This window comes from Callorhinus ursinus, unplaced genomic scaffold (assembly GCF_003265705.2).
Source record: "Callorhinus ursinus isolate GAN/ISIS: 27379988/994484 unplaced genomic scaffold, GSC_fseal_2.0 scaffold16, whole genome shotgun sequence".
Taxonomy (NCBI): domain Eukaryota; kingdom Metazoa; phylum Chordata; class Mammalia; order Carnivora; family Otariidae; genus Callorhinus; species Callorhinus ursinus.
Window position 1 is genome coordinate 23,693,376 of NW_027397078.1, and position 24,697 is coordinate 23,718,072.

Consider the following 24,697-nt stretch of genomic DNA (forward strand, 5'->3'; position numbering starts at 1 on the left):
TGTGTGTGTGTGTGTGTGTGTGTGTGTGTGTGTGTGTGTGTGTGTGTGTGTGTGTGTATCCCTAGCTAGAATGAAGTGCCATGGTCTCCGCCATGTCTCATCCATCTTCACATCCCCAGCATAGTCCCGGTGCGTGCGTAGAGCTCATTCAGTGCTGGCTAATCAAGAGGGTGCTTTTAATGGAGTATGATGGGGAGTCAGCTTAGGATGGAGGTCTTTTGTCTGCAAGGGCTCTTCCCACTATGCAGGGAGTAGAGCTGCTTACCTAGATAATTTGGGCACACACTCTGTCTTGTAGAGTTTTTCAAATTATTTAGGTTAAGGGGCGGTTTGGGGGTAATTCTATCAACCTTTGCATCTAATCTGTTTGCTTTTCGTTGGTGTCATGGCCCCTGAGTCCTTCACCCCTTTATTAAAGGGAATTGTTGGCTACCTGCACTAAATTACTCCAAGCCACCATAGCCTCAGAAATTCTCAGGGAAAGATAAAAGCGTTTGCCATTTGACTTGTTTCAAAAGTGGCTGTGATCTGAATGAAAGATCTTTAAAATTATATCTGCGAATTTGCATTTCTCTCGCTTTGTCTTACAAAAGGCAAGAGAATATAAATCACAAATTATAGGTGCTTTGGGGGCAGATGTATAATGGGAAAACAGTCTCTGCTATACACTCACTACCCAACACTTGTTATTTCCCTGAGCTGAGGTTTTCAATGTCACAGGGTTTCCTGTAATCACCTAAGAATTAAAATAGTCATTGCTAGGATTTTTTAAATACTCAGCCTCCCCAGATTCTGTCCATTTGGATTATTTAAAAAGACAGATGGGGCAAAGGTAATTACTTCTATCTTCCTAAAGGGTCACATGGTTTTCCTGACCCTAAAAATGGAGGTATCCAAGATGGAGGGAGGCGGCATAGTAGCCTGAATTCCTTAGGCTCTCCGTCCACCCTCCTTCATCAGACTACCTTCCATAAACCTCCCATAAGCCTATTGCTGCCTGAGAATCTTGGGCAAGGAAAATTTGAGGAAAGGATGGGCTGGAATTGGTATTTTAGCTGGAAGGTAGGTGCAAAGTAGATTTTTAATGGCTTGGTTGGTTTTCTGCTCTTTTGCTTTCTATCATATGCCTCTCCGATAGGCACTGTAGATGCATCCATGCATACCTTCCTCCAGCCATTAAACCGTTGCCTGGCACGTCCAGACGCACTAGTCTTCTGAGTTACCCATCGGCTTTACTGAGAGAGCTCAAGAAGCCAAATACACCCATCATACTGGAGCTGCCCCCATCAGAGTCGTCTTCTCCTGTTTCTGGGACCACTGGAAACCACCCCCCCCCCCCAAAGTGGCTGGTCCCACCATCCCTCCCCTTCAACCTGCTGCCACCACGGCCTTTCCCCAGTACTTATGGACCTTTAGACTCTTAAGGGAGGATGGGTTCCTGAGGGTCACAAACCCAGGCTCCTAGGCCCTCCGTGGCATCACCGCCAGCTCCTGGTAGAACTGGTACTTGAACATCCCCTGTGATGGGGGAGCTCCTACCTCCCAAGGCGGCACATTTCCAATCTTTGGATGGTGTTGCCCCTCACTGGTGAACCCGTGAGTTGCCTGAGTGTGTTCAACAAGCCAGGAACTGTTGGAGGGAAGATGGGATGCAACTGTGAATAAGACAGCCCTCACCCAGTGGAGAGAGCAGAGACAGACATAAGTAGTTACATCACAATATTTTTTTTAAGATTTTATTTATTTGACAGAGAGAGACACAGCGAGAGAGGGAACACAAGCAGGGGGAGTGGGAGAGGGAGAAGCAGGCTTCCGGGTGAGCAGGGAGCCCGATGTGGAACTCGATCCCAGGACCCCGGGATCATGACCTGAGCTGAAGGCAGACCTTAACGACTGAGCCACCCAGGCACCCAGTTACATCACAGTATTGTAAGCCTCTGGAGGGGTATGTTCAATAGGCCGGGGAGGCCTGTCCAAAGGTGGGAGTGTATGAAGAAGTACAGCGTGTTTGGAGAAAACCAACATTTATCTAGTATAGGGTGTGGAGAGATGAGAGCAGAGATGGAGACTGGCAGAGTGGGGTCGTTTAGACTGAAGTCTCTATGTCACATGAAGCCAGATGCCACTCAGTGTCTGGGAAGTGCCATGAGCAGGTCTCTTATGGGGGAAGGGTCAATTGGGTAGGCAGCCAGGAGTCGTTTCTGTAGCTGAACTGACTTAGGAGCCCCCATTTCCATAGATGAACAGGAAAAACCATGCCTGAAGTTTACAGTAATTCAGACCCTTCTAGGTTTGCCCTGGGACTTATGTAGAGTCAACTCTTAGCCTTTTTCTTCTGGGGTGATCTACAATTCTGGGGCCTCTGTATTGGCCCGGCATGGGGTGAGGGACTGGTTCTTGCTGATCTTTCATTGTGTGATATCAAACCTGCTCTGCCCTCATCTGTGGCTTTCAGGCCCCTGTCATAGCCTCCTGATGCTTCTCGACACATCCCTCCCTCCCCTCCCCTCCGGCCCCCTCTTGCCACAGCCTCTGCTGCAAGATCCCTTCCCTCTGCTACCAGCGTCCCACCCAGTGGTCATGCTGATTCCAAATCTCCACTACCTCCAGTGTCCCCCCAGAGGGCCCCTGAGAACTTTAAAAATGTCCTCCATAATCTACTGGAGGGCTGTCGGGGGAGTCATGTCAGTCCTGGAGGTAAACAGGGTATGAGCCCCTGTGCTCTGCCCCTCCCCATTTTAGAGAGAGAATCTTAAGCAGGCTCCATACCCAGTGCGGAGCCTGATGCAGGGCTCAATCCCACAACCCTGAGATCATGACCTGAGCTGAAATCAAGAGTCGGACGCCTAATCAACTGAGCCCCTCAGGCACCCCCCTCTGTGCTCTGGGCTTTCTAATGGGATCTCTTACCTGTCCCTGCCCCTGGGGTGTGACTCTGAGTCTGGGCAAAGGATAGGTCCTACTCACATTCTCTCACTTGTGCTGTGCCCCTCATTCCTCTCTGGATTCTTTCCCCTCAGTGCAAGGAGGGGTTTTTCTTCCGCCTGGAGGGCAGGAAGCTGCCACTTGGGTAATTTCATGTTTTCCCCACCCCAAGGCTTACAGGAAAATATTCTATACTCTGAGTCCACTCAGCCTCTGGTTCTTCATAATTAAAGGGACACTTCTGGGATTTAGAAAACCCTTTTTGTAGTCCTCAAAGCATGGCTCTTTCAAGTGAAAGCCTTAGCTTTGATAACTATTCTTTCTGAAATCAGCCTTCAAAAGAGCCAGTTTTAGAAGTCAAAAGCTGAATGTAGTGTCCTGTATTCTCAGCTACATTTACTTTCCCCTGAGGTGATGGAGGTCTCCACATCAGTGGGAATGGGGCCTCAGGACAGACATCATCCCCAGAAATGAAAACGACATTGGATAATATTTCAGAAAAGTATTTTGTTATCCATAATATACTTAGTGTCCCTGATGGTGTTTTTGTTGGTTCAAACCCCTTCGGGGCAGCTGGGGAAGCTCCATGCTACCCCCAGCAGGGCTGGTGGTCAGCTCTATACCATGTTCTCAAAAAGGCCTCCCTCCCTCGGTGGTCGGGAGCACTGGGTGAGAATGGAAGGCCCGGCATTCTCAGATCCCAGTCTTGTCTGTAAGGGGCTCCAGGAGAGGAAACCCCACAACTGGAAACCTTCAGACTTGGAAGACTGCTGAGGAACATGGCAGGAGTAGGAGGGGAGAAGGAAGGGAGATGGTTTATGGCATGGAGTGATGGTTACCTTTCTAAGTCTTTTAAGATCTGAGCTGTGAGCCGGCTGTTCCTTCCCTAAAATTGCCGTGAAGGACCTGGTATAGGCCAGTGCTTGTCAAATGTAAATGTGACTAGGGATCCCTACATGATCTTGCTTTCCTTCTCTTTCCCTTCCTCTCCCCTCCCCTCCCCTCCTGTACAGTTGGCATGCAGTTAGTTTAACAGTTTCAGATGTACAATACAGTGATTCAACAGTTCTATCCATGACTCAGGGCTCATCACAGTAAGTGTGCTCTTAATCCCCAGCACCTGTTTCCCCCCCCCCCCCCCCCCCCTCCCCTCTGGTAGCCATCTAACTGTTCCCTATAGTTAAGTCTACTTCTTGGTTTGTCTTGTTTTCTTTGTTCATTTGTTTGTTAAATTCCACATATGAATGAAATCATATGGTATTTGTCTTTCTCTGACTTATTTCACCTGGCATAATACCCTCTAGATCCTTCCATGTTGTTGCAAATGGCAAGATTTCATTCTTTTTTATGGAAGAGTAATATTCCATTGTACATATGTACCACATCTTCATCCGTTCACCTATCAGTGGACACTTGGGCTGCTTCCGTATCTTGGCTATTGTAAACAATGCTGCAGTAAACATCGGGGTGCATATATCTTTCTTAATTTTTTGTATTCTTTGGGTAAACACCCAGTAATACTATTACTGGATCCTCTGGTAATTCTATTTTTAACTTTTTGAGGAACCTCCATAGTCTTTTCCACAGTGGCTGTACCAGTTTGCTTTCCTACCAAGAGTATACGAGGGTTCCTTTTTCTCCACATCCTCGCCTCGACACCTGCTGTTTATTCTGTCTTCGATTGTATCCATTCTGACAGGGTGAGCTGATATCTCAGTGTAGTTGTGATTGGCATTTCCCTGATGACAAGTGATGTTGAACATCTTTTCATGTGTCTTTCGGTCATCTGTATGTCGTCTTCATGTCTTCTGCCCATTTTTAATTGGATTGTTTTTTTGGTGTTGGTGTTTGTTTTTTGGTGTTGTATAAGTGCTTTATGTATTTTGGATATTAACCCCTTATGGGATATGTCATTTGCATATATCTGCTCCCATTCAGTAGGTTGTCTGTCTTTTTGTTTTGTTGGTTGTTTCCTTCACCGTCAGAAGCTTTTTATTTTGATGTAGTTCCAATAGTTTATTTTTGCTTTTGTTTTCCTTGCCTGCAGGATCTTTTTAAATGCAGATTTGGGTTCATTAGGTCTGGTGGGACCTAAGATCCCCATTTCTTTTTTTTTTAATATTTATTTATTTGACAGAGAGAGAGTGAGAGAGGGAACACAAGCAGGGGGAACAGCAGGCAGAGGCAGAGGGAGAGGGAGAAGCAGGCTCCCTGCTGAGCAAGGAGCCCGATATGGGACTTGATCCCAGGACCCTGGGACCATGACCTGAGACGAAGGCAGACACTTAACCGACTGAGCCACGCAGGCGCCCCTAAGATCCCATTTCTAGCTCCTGGGTTGGTAGGTCCTGCAAGTCCACAGAGCTCACTTAGAGTAGCAAGAATCTAGACCAGGTATCTGGTTCACCCAGGGTGAATGGAATCAGCGTTCCCTGGGGGGACAGTTTCTCAGCTACCTTGTCAAGTAAAAGCATGCATTTGGTGGTGGTTTTATTTCTGGGCGAGTAGCCTCTAGTGAGCTAAGAAAAAGTTGCTTTCCCGATTTTAAGGTATAGGAACAGGTCCAATATTTTCCTAACTCAAAGTGATCCAGCACCCTATTGTTGCATAACAAATTACTCCCACATTTAGTGGCTTAAAAGAGCCACTTTATTTTGCTCATGTTTTTGTAGGGCAGGATTTCAGCAAAGGCTTGGCTGGGCGGTTCTTGCTAGGGGTCTCTCAAATGGCTGTACTCAGCTGTTGACTGGGGCTGCCATCATCTGAAGCCCCAGTTGGGCTGGGGGTCCCAGATGGTGCCCTGGCATCTGGCTTGCAGTGGGAGCTCAGCGTAGGGGTGGGGGGAAGACGACACTGCAGCGCCTACCTGTGGCCTCTCCTTGTTGCATGGGCTTCTGAAAGCGTGGCAGCTGCATTACAGGAGTGTGCGTCCTAGGAGGAGGCATTGGAGAGTTAGCAATCTTGACAGAAGCCTCAAGGCTTTTTGCGCCCTAGCCTTGGAAGTGCCGCAGTGTCGCTAATACCACATTCTCTTAGTTATGAGCAAGTCATCCCAGGGGACGGGGATTGTGCCCACATTCAATCGGCCCTGACTCGATCTTCAGATTGAACAGTCTGGTGGTGTTCTCTTTGCCCCGGCAGCACAGGTGGAAGACCACGTGTGACTCTTCATCCACGCAGGTCCCTTGATCTGCTCTGCTGATGGCTCAGCAAGGGAGAGCCACGGCAGAGAAGGCCAGGGCATTCATCCTGAGAGAAAGATGCTCAGAAATGGCCTAAGCACACGCACTGGGCTTTTGCCCTCTAATTCAGGTCTCTTTTAAAAGTCAAAAGTCACTTTAAACGAAGCCAGAGATATCGAGGGCATGAATCAAACTTCACAGCGTGCTCTGCTTTGCTTGTCAGAGTACATGTCAAAACCGTCCAGCAAAGCTGGGCGAAAGGACGGTGCACAAATGAAGCAGACGGTTGGGCCCCGGTCCTCCTCTTCCTGCCAGTACGGCCCTACTACCGCCGAGGCTCCTTCATTAACATGTGCTTGGCTGTGGCTTAAAATAGCTCCAGAAGCAAACACTGCAATTCGGAAAAGCATGACAAAAAGGTTCTCTGAGTGCGCTCATTACTGAATATTTTTAGCAGAGCACTAATTAGGACTTGGAGGAAGCCGGGTGCCTCATTATGTCAGCAGAGGGCTCGGCTTCTTTCAGAGACCTACCTCCCCACCAGCAAAGCAAGTTTGTCCCCGTCTGCAACTTCCAGTCACTCAGCCACGGAGACCTCACTCTGCGGCTTCACAGAAAGGGTGAGCTCATGTCACCAGTGCCTAAGTGACTTGCTGAAATCTGCTGGTAGCTGGAGGATCTTCTGGACGTTTCACCAGGCAGTAGGGGTGTGGGAAAAGTACCTGCCTACTGAACGAGGGGACACAGTGCTCACTAGAAAGCTCCCTGCTGCCCCCACCCAGGTGAGGATGTTGTCTCAGCCCTCCGGCTTGGGACCACTCAGCGTTCCCCCAACCCCCAGAGCCCCCTGCCCAGCTGGCTCGGTTGGGTGCGGTCTAGGTACAGGTGTTGGGATGTTCACACCCTCTGCCTTCGCTTTGGTCTTCTGTGTTCGAGTCCATATTCTCAGAAGGTGATAGGAGTAGTTTCGGACCTAGTGGTAAACGCCAGCTCTGTGCTCCGAGCCACAGAACATTCGAAAGCGGATGCTCTGTCTCACACACGGGCAGTGGCAACCTGCTGCTGCAACCTACATGTGCAGCAGACGCCGGGGGCCCGCTCAGGGCGCCACCCCAGAGGGGACCTGTTCCTATACCGGTCACCTCATTTCTCAGTTTTGGACACTGAGGTTAAGTAACTTGACTTCTGAGGTGTGAGTCTTGCCCAAGTCTCCAAACTGAGAACCCAGCACCCTTGTCCCTAGGCCCTGTCTGTCATGCCATCCCACCCCTGATATCTCTGAATGGCCATAATCATACTGGGTAGAAAGACCTCACTTGCCAACATGTCGTTTCAGTTGACAACAAGTCCACCGAGGGCTAACGAATTACAACTGGATTGGGAAAGGCACTTAGAGTCAGTAGTCCTCTTACAGTGCCCGCTTGCCACCCGGGGCTGAGAATTTAAAGGAGAATAATGCAGGAGCAGTTCCTTCCCTCATGCAGCTTATTGTCAAGTGGGGAGGGCAGGTACTGAAGAAGCTGTTTTATAAAGACCTTGGAATAGGTGAAGGAAAAGAGCAGTGGACCATGGGAGGGAATAAGAAGCCAGAAGAGCTGGCCCAGGGATTGAGAGATTTCTTTGAGGAAGTGACGCTAAAGGTGAAACCCAATGAATGACCAAGAGTTAGCCAGGTAGAGAGTGTGTTTGTGGCACAGGGAGGGGACGGGGCCTGCCCTCTCAGGACGCTGAAGACCAGTGTGGTGGGGCTCAGGCAGGCTCAGTTTGTTGCCCAGCTCCAGAGAATCCAATGAGAATGGGGCCCCTTACAGTGGTGGAGCCCAGGGGCCTTGGCTTAGGCAGTGAGGTTGGGGAGCAGGTCTGCGATGAGACTGGAGAGCGTGCAGGGAAGGGGTAAAGCAAGCCACTGCAGAGCCCAGGTATGGATTTGGATCTGAATCCTGAGGACCGTAGAAAGCCAGTGAAAGATGTTGGGCAGCCCTCTGATTTCTGTTTTGAAAGACTGCTCTGTGGCTCCTGCTACGTGTAGACCAGGGTTGAGGGAATAAAAATCAACATGGCCGGAGACTGGTTTTGAGGCTCTTGATATAATCCTTGAACTAGATGGTGTTCGATGGCTTTAGGTGGAGGATGGAGAAAAGCAGGTGAATCGGGGAGCCTTTTAGGAAGTAGACTGGTGAGTGGAAGGAGATTGATTGGACATGGGGAGTGACGGAGAAGGAAGTGGCACAGATGAGCCCAAGGTCATCTTGTCCGGTCACCTCATTTCTCAGTTTTGGACACTGAGGTTAAGTAACTTGACTTCTGAGGTGTGAGTCTTGCCCAAGTCTCCAAACTGAGAACCCAGCACCCTTGTCCCTAGGCCCTGTCTGTCATGCCATCCCACCCCTGATATCTCTGAATGGCCATAATCATACTGGGTAGAAAGACCTCACTTGCCAACATGTCGTTTCGGTTGACGACAGGTGTAAGCATTAACCACACCCTTGCCTTGATAACACGGGTGACCTCTTGTGGCCCCGTATCAGTGCGCCCAAATGCAGCTTTGAGGACGCTAAGGAAGGTCTATTAGAACTTGGCATCCTCTGTGCTTATTTTTACTCAGTCGCACGTGTTCTAGATGAAAGGGTCCTGAGTGATGAAACCACCATCCCAGAGTAGACTTTTGTGAGGGAGATAAAATCATCTAGCATCCCAAAGGCATGTCTTCAAACGGGAGATGACGAGATAGTACCTTTTGCGTCTTTTCCTCAACCGAATGTGATGCAGATTTCCTTAGGGAAGCAGAGGACTTGCCTGCCACGCTGGTGACTCTCTAGTCACTGACTCATTTAATTTGCATTTATCGAGCCCCTTCCATGTGCCAGAAAAAGGCACGGAGCTGGGGGCTGGCCGTTGAGGCATGATCTCTACTTTGAAAATGTTCCCTTTTGACAAGGAGGCAGGTATTTAAAATGCGTTTGCTAATGGAAGACGCGTTTGTGTCCTCGAGGCTGTGGCTTCTGCTTGGTGATGTCAGGAAGGACTTGCCAGGAACAACACCTTGAAGCTGGGCCCTGCAGGAGGAGGGGGAAGGCTGCAGCTGGTCTAGGCAGGGAAGGGGGATCCGAGGCAGGAAAGAAGGCCGTGGCCCGAACGAATGCCAGGAGCGCCCAGGGCCCAGGGCCAGGGCGGCGGGCAGGCAGGAAGTGCACGGAGCTGAGCCCGGCCCAGCCAGCTGGCGTCACATGCAGAAGCCGCACTCGCACGCCCGGGAGCTGCCACTCTGTCCTGGAAACGAGAGCTCTTGCAGAAAATGGGGCAGCTGAGACCATCTCACTTTTTTTTCTCTTTATCTCCTCTTTACTCTTTGAACAGGAATGTTTGTTCCAACTCAGAGAACGGAAGGCATCTCAACATCAGACATCATCACCAGAATCGTCCGTGACTATGATGTTTATGCCCGACGCAACCTCCAGAGAGGGTACACCGCCAAGGAGCTAAATGTCAGCTTTATAAATGTAAGTGTACCCCCCCCCACCCCGTGTCCTCCGACGACCACCACACACGCCAGCACTGCCACCGTTTGTGGAGTGCTTGCTGTATGCCTCACAGTGTTCTTTTGTTTTAATTTAAATTCCAGCGCCACGCAGTCCACAAAATGACCCAGTGATGTATTAGCCCCATTTTACAGATGGAGAAACCAGTGTCCAAAGGGCTAACATAAGTCGACCAAAGCCTATGGTAGTGAGCTCCACGTTTTATAAAGGAGCTGCCTCCCTCCTCTTGCTCCAACCTCCGTCTTGGAGAGTTCTCAGACTTAACTGAAGGGTGTTTGGGAGATCTGCCGTCCTGAAAGGCAAGCATCGTCTTCTGCTCAAAGGGAAGGAAGGCAGGCAGAGGCAATGAAAAGCTAAACCCAGAGAAAATGAGTTTTAAATTTTTTCGTTTTATTAAGGCCTTACAGATGCTCATTAGAAACCTTAAGAGCCATTTCTTTTTATTGTCCCGAGAGATTACAGCTGCTTAAATAAAGCCTAAAGTCTTTGGCTTCCTTTTGCATTCGTGCCGTATTGTTCCCACAGACCTGCTGTTAGTTTAATAATAGAGCAACTGTTAAAACAATCTTTAAAACAAGCAAAACAGGCTGTTACAAAGCTAAGAGGGCAGTTCACCTCCAGTCCACCAGCCAGAGGTGATGTTAGCGCATCTGGACAACTGTATTTGCCTGGACTCCGAGGAGGTGACAAAGTTGATTAAAACAGGAACCCTTCATCCATACAGAATTTCAGTCCCCTCCAGTAGGTTTTCAAAGAGTGATTTTTCTACAAAACTAGATGCTTATGTGCAGCCATAACTATCCAGCAGCTTAACCACATCGATCCTCGGTGCCTTCTAGATGATGAGGGGTTTATTAATTGTCCACCAGTGGTTATTCCGTGGCTTCACACAAGTCGGGCAACAGAACAGAAAATGTTGGGGTTCAAGTGGCACCAGAACAAGTGGCTGAAAAGAATTCCATCAAAGTGATTATTTGGTATCTTATAGAGAATAAAGCCCTGGTTATTTCAATAATTTAAACTGTCTGTTCTTTTAAATTGAATCCAGTCAGCCATCCAAGCATGTTAAACCATTTCCAAAAGTTATCGCTCATTCTCTCCTAACGGCCTTTAGCTAAGCCGCTTAGCTCAAGAAACCGTGTAGTCAACACGGACATGCTCGCTGCCTTTCCATGCCAACAGGCTGGCTGCCACTCACAGACAGGGTCGAATGTGCCGGACGGGCACATCGATGAAGCACAGGGCCTCACAGGAGGCAGGAACTTGCCAGTGGCCAGTCACCCAGTCCAAGTCCCGCCGCTTAGACACAGGTGACACTGTGCTCAGAGGGGGCCTGGCCGAGGCCCCTCAGGCAGAGTGGAGGTGGCGGCCGGTCACTCTGGCCCGGGCTGGCCCTGACAGCGGCATGTTACCCGGAGCTCACACCCCACCCTGAGGCTGCAGTCCCGTTTGGAAGGTCTGAATCTGGGAATCCTGCCCCAGTTTTGCAATATTTCAGGTGTCTCAAGAAAATTCTGAGATAGGAACTTCAGTCCCGTATACTGAAGAAAAAAACCTTATTGCCCTGTGAGGAGAAAATACATCATGACTTCATGGAGGGGAAGACCCTCCATGTCACGTACTTTTCGTGGTTTGATAGCACTCTCATCGGGTAACACGAGGAAAGGCTTACGCTGCTTCATCAGAATCAAACAGCCAACACACACTGCGCTTTTACTTTTAAAATGCCAGGCTTTGTGCCAAGCACTTCACGTGCGTAATCTGACCTAATTGTTACAGCAACCTGATGGGGTAGGGATGATAATTATCCCCATTTTACAGAGGAAGAAACTGAAGTTTAGAGATGGCCCGTGACTTGCCCAACATACAAGGCCTTCCACGCACACGGGAATAGCACTGCTGCATAAGGGCTATAAGAAGGACAAAAATCTCAGTCCAGAGAAGCTATCAGGACAAAAGCTGTCTTCATCACCAAGGAAATGGATGCAGTTCAGTTAGCTTAATGGAAAATATCATTGCAATGAAAATTACAGTGTCACACATGGCTTTTAAGGCCCAGCCAGTGGCCGATTTCAACCAGTACTGGCTTTAACAGTGTCCCAGTAAAACCGAGAACTTGGGTGGCTTCTGAGTGACCATTCTATGGACAATCCATACTTTTGTCTAAATCCCAGGAGAATTGGGGGGGGGTGTTTGTCCAATAGCTACCTGTAATAAACAGTAAATATGTATTTTTGGTTCTTATATAAGTGACTTCAACTCTGATGTTTACAAAAAAGAATATTAAAATCACTTGTATTTCATTTTACATATCCAAGTAGACTCATGACAAACGACTTCTCTTACAAGAGATGTGCCTCCCGTCAGTCTAGCCCTTGGAAATAGCAACATCCTGACTCTCCAGGTTAAGAACAAACACAAGTTGAAATAAAGTGACCATTAGTGTGAATGACTGGTCTCTCTCATGCCCTCTGGGATAAATCTCTTTTCATTTTTGACCAGGAAAAGAAGTACCGCTTCCAAAACCAGGTAGACAAGATGAAGGAAAAGGTCAAGAATGTCGAGGAGAGATCAAAGGAATTTGTCAACAGAGTGGAAGAAAAGAGTCATGATCTAATTCAGAAGTGGGAAGAGAAGTCGAGGGAGTTCATTGGCAACTTCCTAGAGCTGTTTGGGCCTGATGGCGCATGGGTATGTAATTATTTCACTTGGCCCTGCAGTGATGGACGTTTTTGCTTTCTCTTCATTTTCATGGCTCCACTCAAGGGTGTCCCTTATCTCAGTCCAACATGGGCATCAGCCTGAGTAGCTTCAAGTCCACGTCATTTATTTAGTTTCGGCTTTATCCCTCAGTAAGGCACCCGATAGCACCCAGAGCCAGTTCTGCTGTTTCTATTTCTTGTCCAGACCTTGAAGCCATTTGGTAAATGTTGAATGTCTGTTACTGCGGAGGTTGGTTCTTTAGCTCATCGTAGTCTTTCAGTTGGAAATGAGGCAAAGCTTTTCGGGTGAGAGTCAAGTGGGTCAGTGGTGTCATGGCATTTGTGTTGTGAGATAAAGCTAATGGGCTCTTGGATCCACCAGGGGAGAAGAGGGCAACAGAAACCCAGCTGCCTTGGCCAGCTTTTTGGTCAGGAACCTTCCTCTTCCATTGCATGTAAGAGAGAGAGAAAGAAGAGGTAGGATTTTGCCCTGCATCTGTGGCTGTCATGCCCCGATTTTCCCGTTTTTCCATGGTATATAGGTGTTGGGATAAAGTATGCAAGTCTTAGGGAACTGAGACCATGATCTAAATCTTAAAACAGAGAAAGTGTAGAGGGTCTCTTCTAAATTCTATAGACAATTCTGAGTGGAAGCTATGAAAAGAGAAAAGAAATTTCTGGAAACCACCTCATACTCCATTGGTATTTCTATTGTGCATGTACTTCGAGAGTAAAGAAGCAGTATTGTCAAAGCATTAATGAGGGTTCTATCAAAGAGATCTTTTAAAGCTAGCCTTCCTTTTTAAAACCAAACGAAGCGATTCCATTTGATTTCCTTGATTTTAAGTAGCCTAGATTTTCTATTATGACATGAGAAGTCTCTAACAAAATCCACTTCGGCTTAATTATTTTATTGATGGGTTGTCACTGCTGCCTCTGCTCATTTGAGCTGGTTCATTATAGGATTATCTAAAAGTAAAACACTCAATTAGTAATAGAAAAAGAACAATGTTTGAGAAGTTGGAAGAGATGCTTTGCTTCAAGTCTAGTGGCCTCTAAATGATTATAGAGGTGGGTGTTGTAGGCCAATCAGGTCCTACTGGCTGAGTCTGAGAGGGGTAGAGGGTTTGCAAGGGGCTGCTTGAGCTTTCAATGACTTTTAGAAAGAGCTAGCAATAGTGGAGGAGCCAAGTGCTGGGTTCCTTTTCACTCTCCATGTGGGCCTGTTCAAGTTTTCGGCTCAAATCAGCTTAATTCACGGGCCATTTATTCATGTGCTTGTATTTGCACAGTGCTAGGAAGAACGTGAAGAGAAGGTGCAGAACTTGGTCTCTGGGCTTCCATGGCATCTATAACAAAGTGTAGAATTTCCCGTTAGTGTGTACTTTAATAGTTCACATTTTCACAACCTATGTTCAGGGGCTGGACAAACAGCTAGTGGGTTTTGTTTTTTTTTTTTTTTAATGAAACCATGTGGGTATTCACTTCCTTATAGGGATTCAGAAATGTGTCTCTGCAGAGAAATGTGTCTCTGGTATTGTAACTCAAGGGGGTGGATATTTTCTCCACTTGGAGTGAGCATAGGCAGGGAAGGAAGAGAATGTCTATGATTTATAGATTTTAGTTGTTTCAGGCTCCCAGTGAAGGTGAAATAGTAGCTGGAATTGTTCTAGAGGAGTCTGGTGACAGCTAGCTGCGGTGATTTTTAAGAAATGAAACCCAGTTTCGAGTCTGGAGGTTTTTCTTTTTAAAACTTGCTATTAGTGTCAAAACTGTTATTAACATTAATTTACCATATCAGCCAGACTTAGACATTGCTTTTTTTCTGTTGACATTAAAAGTACAGGAATAGTTACAAGGATGTTAAACGCCAAGATAAGTAATTTGCTTTTCATGAATATGCTATTATTATAATAATTCTTTATTTGTGGATTTGGGACTAGAACTCATTTCTTAAAATAGAGGATCTGCATTACCTGCAAATACAGTACTGTTACAAATTCCCCCAACTTGGAGAAGTACAAAATAGAAGGACTTAAAGTACAGAACTTGGTATGACAGAATTGGTATGCGGCTCTGTATGTAGCTTTTTATAGTGGGTATTCCATAAATGTGTCTGGATCGGATAGATTCATGGGTGCGGGAGAGAGACCTATTCACAGAACCTTCTAGCGTCTGCAATGCTGAGGTTTAACCCTCTGAATTTAGCTCTATATCATATATTTAGTTTGATACAGATATATACCTTTAGCCTTTTATTGCTTATGGTGCTTGGTTCAACTTGGGCCTGGATCAAATTCAGTTGGCAGAATGGGTTTGCTGGGCCTTCCACAACATTCTAAAATTTCTTTCCAGGAGGGCATGACCTCCAGGTTGCCATGTGCACACCACTGGCCACTGTTACTCCCTGCCACCTCCTCCAGCCTGACCTTTCTGCTGCCTACCTGGACGCAGCAGTTGTGTTTGCTCCCTACGGTAGAGTCTTACCTTCTCCCCCAAGGGACCTCATGCTTGCTTATGAAGAACTGTGATCAAAAATCCACACCCTTCCATTCCAGCAGAGTGCAAAGTGGTGCTGATGACCATGCTGTTACAGTTTAGAAGTTGTATGTCAGGTTAAAACTTTTCCAAAGCCTTTTTGTATCTACTTTACCCATTTTAACCAAACAATGAAAGGAGTATTGTAGCTATGTTCTAGATAAAGTAACAAAGGCCTAGGAAAACTATGAACTTTTGGAGTTTGGAGGTACTGGGATGGAGCCTGGGCCCAAGCCTCTTTCTCCTGACCAGCACTGTATCACCCACCATCGGACTGTCCCTTGGAGGCACTTTCCTTCACCCCGCTTGGGTTAGGGTATGGAATTGTGGAGAAACAGATGTACCAAAACTGCTCTAAGGCTCTGTGACAAAGCCCGTTGCCAAAATGCCACTTCAGGCTGGCTCATCTAGATTCAGGACAGGTAATGTCAGCTTGCCTCTTAAGCAAGCAGAAATCATGGTATCCCTGGTGATATTATCTATTGGCGAGTAACAAATTACCCCAAATTAGTGACTTAAAAACAAATATTACTTCACACAGTTTCTGCAAATCAGGAAGCAGCTTAGCTGAGTGGTTATCATTCAGGGTCTCTCATGATGTTGCAGTCGAGAGGTCAGCTGGGGCTGGAGGATCCTCTTCCGCATCTTGTGACTGGGAACGAGGTACCCCAATTCCTCCCCGCATTGGGCCTTTGCACAGGCTGCCCGAGTGTCTTCATGACAAAGAATCTGGCTTCCCCCTGAATAAGTGATAGAGTATTCAAGAGAAAAGCTATAGTCTTTTAAGACTAATACCTGAAGTGACAATCCCTTTATGCCATATTGTAGTGGTCACACAGACAATTGGTGGATATAGTGGGAAGATACCACACAAGGATGTGGATAAATCCAGGAGGTGGGGCCTTGGGGGGGGGGCATCATTGCTATAAGAGAGGATATATTCCCAGGTATTCAGTCTGATGGGATTATCAGAGCTTAAAAGGTTGGTTTTTCATTTTCCCACCTATAGCTTTACTTATTTAACTACTTGATCCTTTTTTTTTTTTTTGTGCTTGATTCTTGTGACTAGTCTTCACTCACTCAGAAGACAGCCTGTAACCCAACCACAGCTTCCAAGGGAAGCCTTCCCCACAGAGATTTAGTATTACCTCTCTTTGTCTTTCAGAGACAAACCCTCCAGCCTGTCCTCAAGGGAGAGGCTTTAAAGGAGCTGAATTCTGAAGCTCTGTTGCCATGTTGGAGGCAATGCTATTCATTTCCAAGGGATTCAGGTTCAGGGAGCCAGGATCATGGGATACTAAATCAGCTTTTGGGGTTTGCTTTTGGGGTAGGGCCTTCCTAGTGAAACTTGGTTATTTTTGTTCGAAGTGTCAGACACATTCCTTTTAAACATTGTGCCCTAGCCACATAGGCTACATTTTAAAAACATTTAGTATCATTTTTAATGATCTGCCACTGTAGTCCTTTTTTTCTTTAAGATTTTATTTATTTATTTGACAGAGAGAGACACAGCGAGAGAGGGAACACAAGCAGGGGGAGTGGGAGAGGGAGAAGCAGGCTTCCCGCTGAGCAGGGAGCCCGACGCGGGGCTCAATCCCAGGACCCTGGGATCATGACCTGAGCCGAAGGCAGCCACTTAACGACTGAGCCACCCAGGCACCCCTGCCGTCCTTAATTGACTTTGAACCATAGACTTGTTTCCCATTTGAAATGAAAATGCATTCATTGTGTTTTACAACATGAACATAGACCTTTTCCTGGAGCACCAAGAGAGAATAACCTTGGGTCAGGTCCAAGTTTTTAGTTCATCCCGGACCACAAACACCCCCGGCCCCAATCCAATCAGTTGGGTGGATGCGTATGCAAACAAAACAGGCATTTGCATCTAATACAGGAGATACCGTTTTTAAAAAAGCTTGATGATGTGGTTTTCAAAAATAACAGATTTACATGATGTGAGGTCCACTACTAATTTTTTCAAACTGTGATAAAATGTACCTAACAAAATTAGCATTTTAGCCATTTTAAGCGTACCATTCAGTGGCGTTAAATATATTCATAGTTGTGCAACCATCACCACTATCCATTTCCAGAACTTCTGCATCATCCCATATTGCAATTCTGTACTTATTATATAATCTGCCCCCCCCAGTCCCTGGGAATCCCCCTTCTAACTTTCTGTATCTGTGAGCTTGACTACTTACTCTAGTGGAGTCCTACAGTGTTTTGTCCTTTTATCTGGCTAATTTCATTTAACATAATGTCTTCAAGGTTGAACCAATATTGTAGCATGTATCAGAATTTCATTCCTCTTTAAAGCTGAATAATACCTCTTTGTGAAAGAATTTTATTTGCTTATCTTAAATCACTGGCCTGAGAGGCAGGCATCTAAATGAACACACAGCTTAGGAGCCTGCTGGGCTAGTCTCTAGGGACAGAGGCTGGCAGATGCCATCTTTCACTTCTCCTTTACCTCACTCCAGCTTACTGGCATTTCCCAGAAAGGAGCTTGTACCCTCCTTTGGTACCCCCGTCTTGTAGCCACCAAGGGGATCCCTTGAGATCTCCTGGATCTGGTAGCCAGTGCGACTTCCGCTCCAGGGTCCCTTAAGACTGACCAACTGAGAAAGTATTCTCAACCATCCACCACCCCCAGGGCATAGCAAGAGATTAGAGACCCATCTTTCTTTGAAATAAATCTTTTAGCTTATCTTCATAGCTGTGGCTGGAGGGGCAGGCTTCTAATTAAACATCCATCTAAGGGCCGACCATAATTCTCTCCAGAGACCTTGGAGGGCTGGTGCTAACTTCACACTTTATTCCACCCACCAGAGCACCAGTAGCTCCTGGAGAGGAGATTGCACATGTGTCTGGTGTCCTGGTCTTTGGGGCCGCCACCCTACGGACACTCATTGATCTCCTACCTCTCTCTGGTGGCTAGCCACCACCCCCAGGGCACTGCCCAGACAGTAGGCTGAGTTATACCCCCAGTCTTTCTACGAAAGAGCCCTATTCATTTATCCAAGAGCTGGGGCCTAAGCAAGCCTTTTGGTTTGGCACAGATCTAGGGACCTAATAAGGACTGGCGCCATTGGTCATCATCTTTGCATTCACCCTCTGTCTTGCTCCAGGTCACCAATATCTACTAGAAAGGAACTTGTACACAGGTGAGGTGTCCTGATTTTTAACAACCGCCATGGACAAGCACCTCTAGATGACTGGACTCTGGTGCTCAGCAGGACTTAGCTTGCAGTGTATACAGAGGCGTGCCTCATTCTGTTGCGCTCTACTTTATATTATTTGCAGATAGTGTGTTTTCTACAAATTGAAGGATTGAGGCAACCATGCACTGAGCTCATCTATTGGCACCATTTTTCCAACAGCATTTGCTTATTTCATGTCTGTGTCACATGTTGGTAATTCATGCAATATTTTTTATATTTGTTAAAGTGACCAGTGGTCTTTGATGTTACTATTGTAATTGTGTTGGGACACCATGAATCGTGTGCAGATAATACAGCGACCTTAATTGATAAATGTCTGTGTTCTGGCTGCTCCAGTGACCAGTTTTTTCCTCATCTCTCTCCCCTTCCTTGGGCTACTTATTCTCTGAGACACAACAATACTGAAATGAGACCAGCTGATAACCTTACAGTGGCCTCTCAGTTTTTAAGCGAAAGGAAGAGTCACAGGTCTCTCACTTTAAATCTAAGGCTAGAAATGCTTAAATTTAGTGAGGAAGGTATGTTGAAAGCTCGGCCACTCGTACCCAAAGGAAAAGTTCTTGAAGGAAATTTAAAGTGTTACTCAAGTGAACACCGAAACAATAAGGAAGCAGAACAGCCTTCCTGCTGATACGCAGAAAGCTTTAGTGGTCTGGATAGAAGACCGGACAGCCAGCCGCCACATCCCCTTAGGCCAAAGCCTAATCCGGAGCAAGGCCCTACCTCTCTTCCGTTCTGTGAAGGCTGAGAGAGGTGAGGAGGCTGCAGGAGAGAAAATCTGAAGCCATCACAGGTTGGTTCATGAGGTTTAAGGCAAGAAAACATAATAATAGTATAAGGTGAAGCAGCAAGTGCTGATGCAGAAGCTGCAGCCAGTTATTCTGAAGCTCTAGCTCTGGAAATGCATGAAGGCGGCTACGCTAAACAGATACGCAACGTAGACAAAACAGCCATCTATTAGAAGAGGCTACGTAGGACTTTCACAGCTAGAGAGGGGAGCTGAAATTCTGGCTTCAAAGCTTTAAAATAGAGGCTGACTCTCTGCTTAGGGGCTAACCTAGCTGAGGACTTTAAGTTAAAGCCACGGCTCATTTTCCATTTCAAAAATCCTTGAGCCCTTAAGAATTATGCTATATCAACTCTGCTTGTGCTCTATAAACGGAACAAAGCATGGATGACAGCACATCTGTTTACTACATGGTTTACTGAATACTGTAAGCCCACAGAAAAAAAAGATCGCTTTAAAAATACTACTGCACATTGACAACGTACCTGGTCACCCAAGGGCTCTGGTGGAGATGTGAAATGAGATTAATGTTGCTTTCCTGCCTGCTCACACAATATCCCTTCTTCAGCCCATGGATCAAGAAATCACTTTGACTTTCAAACCTTATGATTTAAGAAACCCATTTCCTAAGGCTCTAGCTGCCAGAGCTAGTGATTCTCCTGATGGAGCCAGGCAAAGTCAACTGAAAACCTTCTGGAAAGGATTTAACATCTTAGTTGCCATTAAGGACATTTGTGATTCATTGGAAGAAGTAAAAATATCAACATTCATAGGAGTGTGGAAAAAGTGGATTCTAACCATCACAGATGATCTTGAGGGGTTTTGGATGCCAGGGGAGGAATAGACTGCAGATGTGGTGGAAAGAGCAAGAGAATAATTAGAAATAGAGCCTGGAGATGGGAATGAACTGCTACAATCTCCTGACAAAACTTTAAGAAGCAACTCCTCATCTGTTACAGATGAGCAAAGAAAGCAGTTTCTTGAGATGGAATCTACTCCTGGTGAAGATGCTGTGAAGACTGAAGTGACGACAAACCATCAAGAATATTACATCAACTTAGTTGAGCCAACAGTAGCGGGGTTTGAGAGGATTGACTCCAATTTGGGAAGAAGTTCTACCGTGTATAAAATGCTGTCAGACAGCATCGCATGCTACAGAGAAATGGTTGCTGAAAGGACAGTTGAGATGGGACTTCATTGCTGTCTTAAGAAATCGCCACAGCCACCCTAGCCTTCTACCACCACCCTGATCAGTAGGCAGCCATCAACACTGAGGCAAGACCCTCCACCAAGAAGGAGATCATGACTTGCTGAAAGCTCAGAAAATGGAGTGCCTATTTTAACAACAAAGTATTTTTAAATTAAGACTTCTATACTGTTTTTTTAGACATAATGCAATTTCAAATTTAATAAACTACAGTATAATGTAAACGTAACTTTTGCATGCACAAGGAAACCAAAAAATTATTTTGGCTTGCTTCATTATTCACTTTATTGTGGTGATCTGGAACCGAACCCACATTATCGCTGAAATACACCTATATCTGCATATTTTAAAAGCTGGTGCCTGAGGGTCTGGCTTCCAATCAGCTGAATCTAGGTGCTCACTGAGATCCTCCCTTTGGGGACACTGACAGGCCTTGGTACACCCTCCACTACTGGGATCCACTAAAAATAAAATACACTATTTGGACAATCATAAAGGTTTGAGAGATAACCCAAGAGCTGTGGGAAGGTTGAATGGTAACTTTCATCTCCGCCATGAGGTTACTCCTTCCGCATGGGTGGAGGTGGCTGTTATATCTAATGAACAGAAACCAACACAGAGTATCAAGGAAACTTGAGGAATATGCTCAAAATTAAAAAGAAAACCTCAGAGAAAGTCCTTAATGAGACAGAGATAACTGATTTACTTAATAAAGAGTTCAAAATATGGCCGTAAAGATGCTCACTGAACTTGGGAGAAGAATGGATGAACACAGTGAGAACTTGAACAAAGAGAAAATATAATCAAGTATCAAACATGCTGAGCAAACTGGACAGCTAATGGATGCAAAAGAATGAAACTGGACCACCTTCTAATACCATACATAAAAATGAACTCAAAATGGATTAAAGACTTCAATGTGAGACTTGATACCATAAAAGTCCTTGAAGAGAACATAGTCATTTCTTTGACATTAGCCATAACATCATGGGACAACATCAAAATTAAAAGCTTTTGCATGGAAAAAGAGACCATCAACAAAACAAAAGGGCAACCTACTGAATTGAAGTAGATATTTGGAAAGGATATGTAAAAAAATGTATACAACTTATACAACTTACCACCAAAAAAACCAATCCAATAAAAAAAAATGAGCAGATGACCTGAACAGACATTTTTCCAAAGAAAAATACATGTGGCCAACAGACACATGAAAAAATATGCAACCTCACCCACCCTCAAGAAACTGCAAATCAGAGCCAATGTGACCTATCATCACCTCACGGTCAGAATGGCAGTTATCAAAACCACAAGAAATAACAAGTGTTGCCTAGGATGTGGAGAAAAGGAAACACTCGTACATTGTTGGTGGGAATGTAAATTGGTACAGCCACTATGAAAAACAGTGTGGAGGTTCCTCAAAAAATTAAAAACAGCAATACTACTATACAACCCAGTAATTCCATGTCTGAGTATTTAACCAAAGAAAACAAAAACACTCATGTGAAATGTTATGCACCCCTATGTTTATTGCATTTATAGTCAAGAAATGGATCCAACCTAAGTGTTCATTGATACACAAATGGATAACTGTGTGCTGTGCATAAAGATATGTATACACACAAATATGTACACACACACAATGGAATATTATTCAGCCATAAAGAATGAAATCTTGCCCTTTGCATCAACATGGATGGACCTAGAGGGTATTATGCTAAATGAAATAAGTCAGACAAAAAAGACAAATACTATATGATTTCACTTTTATGTGGAATCTAAAAACCAAAATGAAAAAAAACCCTCATAAATACAGAGAAGAAACTGGTGGTTGCTGGGAGCAGGGTGGATGAATTATGTGATGGGAATAAAGAGGTACAAACTTCCAGTTATAAATTAGGTGACAGGGATAAAAAGTACAGTATAGAGAATATAGTCAATAGTATTGCAATAACTTTGCATGGTGACAGATGGTGCCTACACTTATCATGGTGAGCATTTCATAATGCATATACTGGTGAATCATTGTGCTGTACACCTGAAATAAAATATTTTATGTCAACTATACTTAAAAAAAAGCTGAAGACAAATAAATGGAGAGCTACCTCTTGCTCATGGATTAGAAGAATACTGTTAAAATATCCATATTTCCCAAAGCAATCGATAGATTCAATGCAATCCTTATCAAAATTCAATGGCATTTCTTTTTTACAGAAAGAGAACCAACAATCCTAAAGCTTGTATGGAACCACAAAAGACCCCAAATGGCCAAAGCAATCTTGGGAAAGAATAACAAGGCTGAAGGCATCATGCTCCCTGATTTCAACTATATTACAAAGCTACAGTAACCAAAATAGTATGGCATTGGTATTTAATACAAATATAGATCAATGGAACAGAGTAAAGAGTCCAGAAATAAACCCACACATACATGGTTAATTCAATTACTACAATGGAGCTGAGAATATACAATGGGGAAAGGACAGTCTGTTCAGTAAATGGTGCTGGGAAAACTAGGTAGCCACATGCAGAAAGATTGAAACTGGACCACTATCTTACTTGAATGTAAGGCTTGAAACCATAAAACTCCTAGGAGAAAACAAAACTCCAAGGAGCTCTTATAAGTTCCTTGACATTTGTCTTGCCGGTTAGGTTTAGTGTGACACCTAAAGCAAAGGCACCAAATGCAAAAATAAATAAGTGGAACTACATCAAACTAAAAAGCTTCTGCACATAGGAAACCATTAACAAAATGAAAAGGTATGCTACTGAATGGGAACAAATATTTGCAAATCATATGTGATAAGGGGTTAATCAAAATAAGATGTCATACAACTCAACAGTACAAAAAGAAACAATGTGATTTAAAAATGGGCACGGGATCTGAAAAGACATATTTCCAAAGACGACATACAGATGGCCAACAGGACCTGAAAATATGTTCAACATCACTAATTACTAGGGAAATGCAAATCAAGACCACAAGCAGCTAGCACCTCACACCTGTTAGAATGGCTATTATCAAAGCGACAAATTAACAAGTGGTGATCAGGATATGGAGAAAAGGGAACACTTGTACATTGTTAGTGGGAATGTAAATTGGTACAGCCACTATGGAGACTCCTCAGAAAGTTAAAAATAGAACTACCATATGGTCCAGCAAATACACTTCTGGATATTTATCTGAAGGATATGAAAACACTAATTTGAAAAGATCTATATATCACCATATTCACTGCAGCATTATTTACAATATCCAAAACATGGAAGCAACCTAAGTATCCATCAATGTATAAATGGATAATGAAAATGTATATAGACACCATGGAATATTATTCAGAAAAGAAGGAAATCTTGCCATTTGCAACAAATTGTTGGACCATGAGGGCATTATGCAAATTAGAGAAAGACAAATACTGTGTGATCTCATTTGTGGAATCTAAAACAAACAAGCAAAAAAACCCAGTGCTCGTCAATACAGAGAACAAATTGGTGGTTGTCAGAGGCAGGGGGTGGGTGCAGGCAAAATGGGTTAAGGGGGTCAAAAGGTACAAACTTGGACAACCCTCTCGGGTCCCCTCCCTCTTCGGGAGCTTTGTACTATCACTCAATAAACCTTTCTTTGCTGCCCACCAAAAAAAAAAAAAAAAAGGTACAAACTTAACAATTATAAAATACATCATGGGCATGTAGTATACAGCATGGTGACTGCAGTTAATAATCCTCTATTAAGTATTGGAAAATTGCTAAAGGAGTAGCTCTTTAAAAGTTCTCATCACAAGAAAAAAAAATGTATATATGGTGATGGATGCTAACTAGACTAACTGGTGATCATTTCACAATATGTACAAATAGTGAATCATCCTGTTGTACCCCTGAAACTAATGTCTGTTATACCTCAATAAAAAAATAAACATGAGCATAGATACCCCCTGCCCCCTTATTTACTGCTATAACCTCAGGGCTTATATTTATGCCTGAACCATAAATAGTGTGCTGTCAGTAAATGTTTATTGAAGGAATGAGTGGTCAACTTTCAGATTCTCCATGCCAAGAAAACCCTCCATAATATTTTATGATACACAAAATGTTTTTTTTTCCAACATCCATCTTGGAAATACTCCATGCAAGTTGAGAAAAAATAATCTACATCAGATTGCATGTATACATACACATATACATATATACATGTACACACACATATATGTATATAATGGGATATCATTTATATATACCACATTTTGTTTATTGATTCATGCATTAATGGACATTTGGACTGTTTCCATCTTTTGGCTATTATGAATAATGCTGCTATCAACATTGCTATACAAATATCTGTTTAATTTCCTGCTTTCATTTCTTTTGGTTATATACCCAGAAGTGGAATTTCTAAATAATATGGTAATTCTATTTTTAAATGTTTTTAGAAACTTACATACTGTTTTTCACACTGACTGCACCATTTTACATTCCAGTGCAATGCACAAGCGTTCTGATTTCTCCACAGTCTCTCCAGTGCTTGTTACACCGTGTGTGTGTGTGTAAAGAGAATATTTATATATAATATATAATTATATAAATAATATATATATA

General features: G+C 44.5%; 2 protein-coding genes across 17 annotated transcripts in view; one reads left to right on the forward strand and one right to left on the reverse strand.

Annotated features, from left to right (window-relative positions):
• Nucleotides 1-24,697, forward strand: part of PCYT1B (phosphate cytidylyltransferase 1B, choline) — a 73,436-nt gene that overhangs the window by 26,559 nt on the left and 22,180 nt on the right. For all 4 annotated transcript variants that reach the window (XM_073901970.1, XM_073901971.1, XM_073901969.1 and 1 more), the window contains exons 5-6: nucleotides 9,465-9,607; nucleotides 12,149-12,337. In XM_073901970.1, the coding sequence (XP_073758071.1) occupies nucleotides 9,465-9,607; nucleotides 12,149-12,337 (332 nt within the window). The remainder of the gene's footprint in view (nucleotides 1-9,464; nucleotides 9,608-12,148; nucleotides 12,338-24,697) is intronic.
• Nucleotides 10,016-24,697, reverse strand: part of PDK3 (pyruvate dehydrogenase kinase 3) — a 114,708-nt gene continuing 100,026 nt past the window's right edge. For 12 of the 13 annotated variants that reach the window (XM_073901967.1, XM_073901957.1, XM_073901956.1 and 9 more), the window contains 3 exons: nucleotides 15,419-15,626; nucleotides 14,836-14,935; nucleotides 10,016-13,697 (listed from right to left, as the gene is read on the reverse strand). The gene's annotated coding sequence lies outside the window, so the exon portion shown is untranslated. The remainder of the gene's footprint in view (nucleotides 13,698-14,835; nucleotides 14,936-15,418; nucleotides 15,627-24,697) is intronic. The other variant, XM_073901965.1, reaches the window with a different exon arrangement.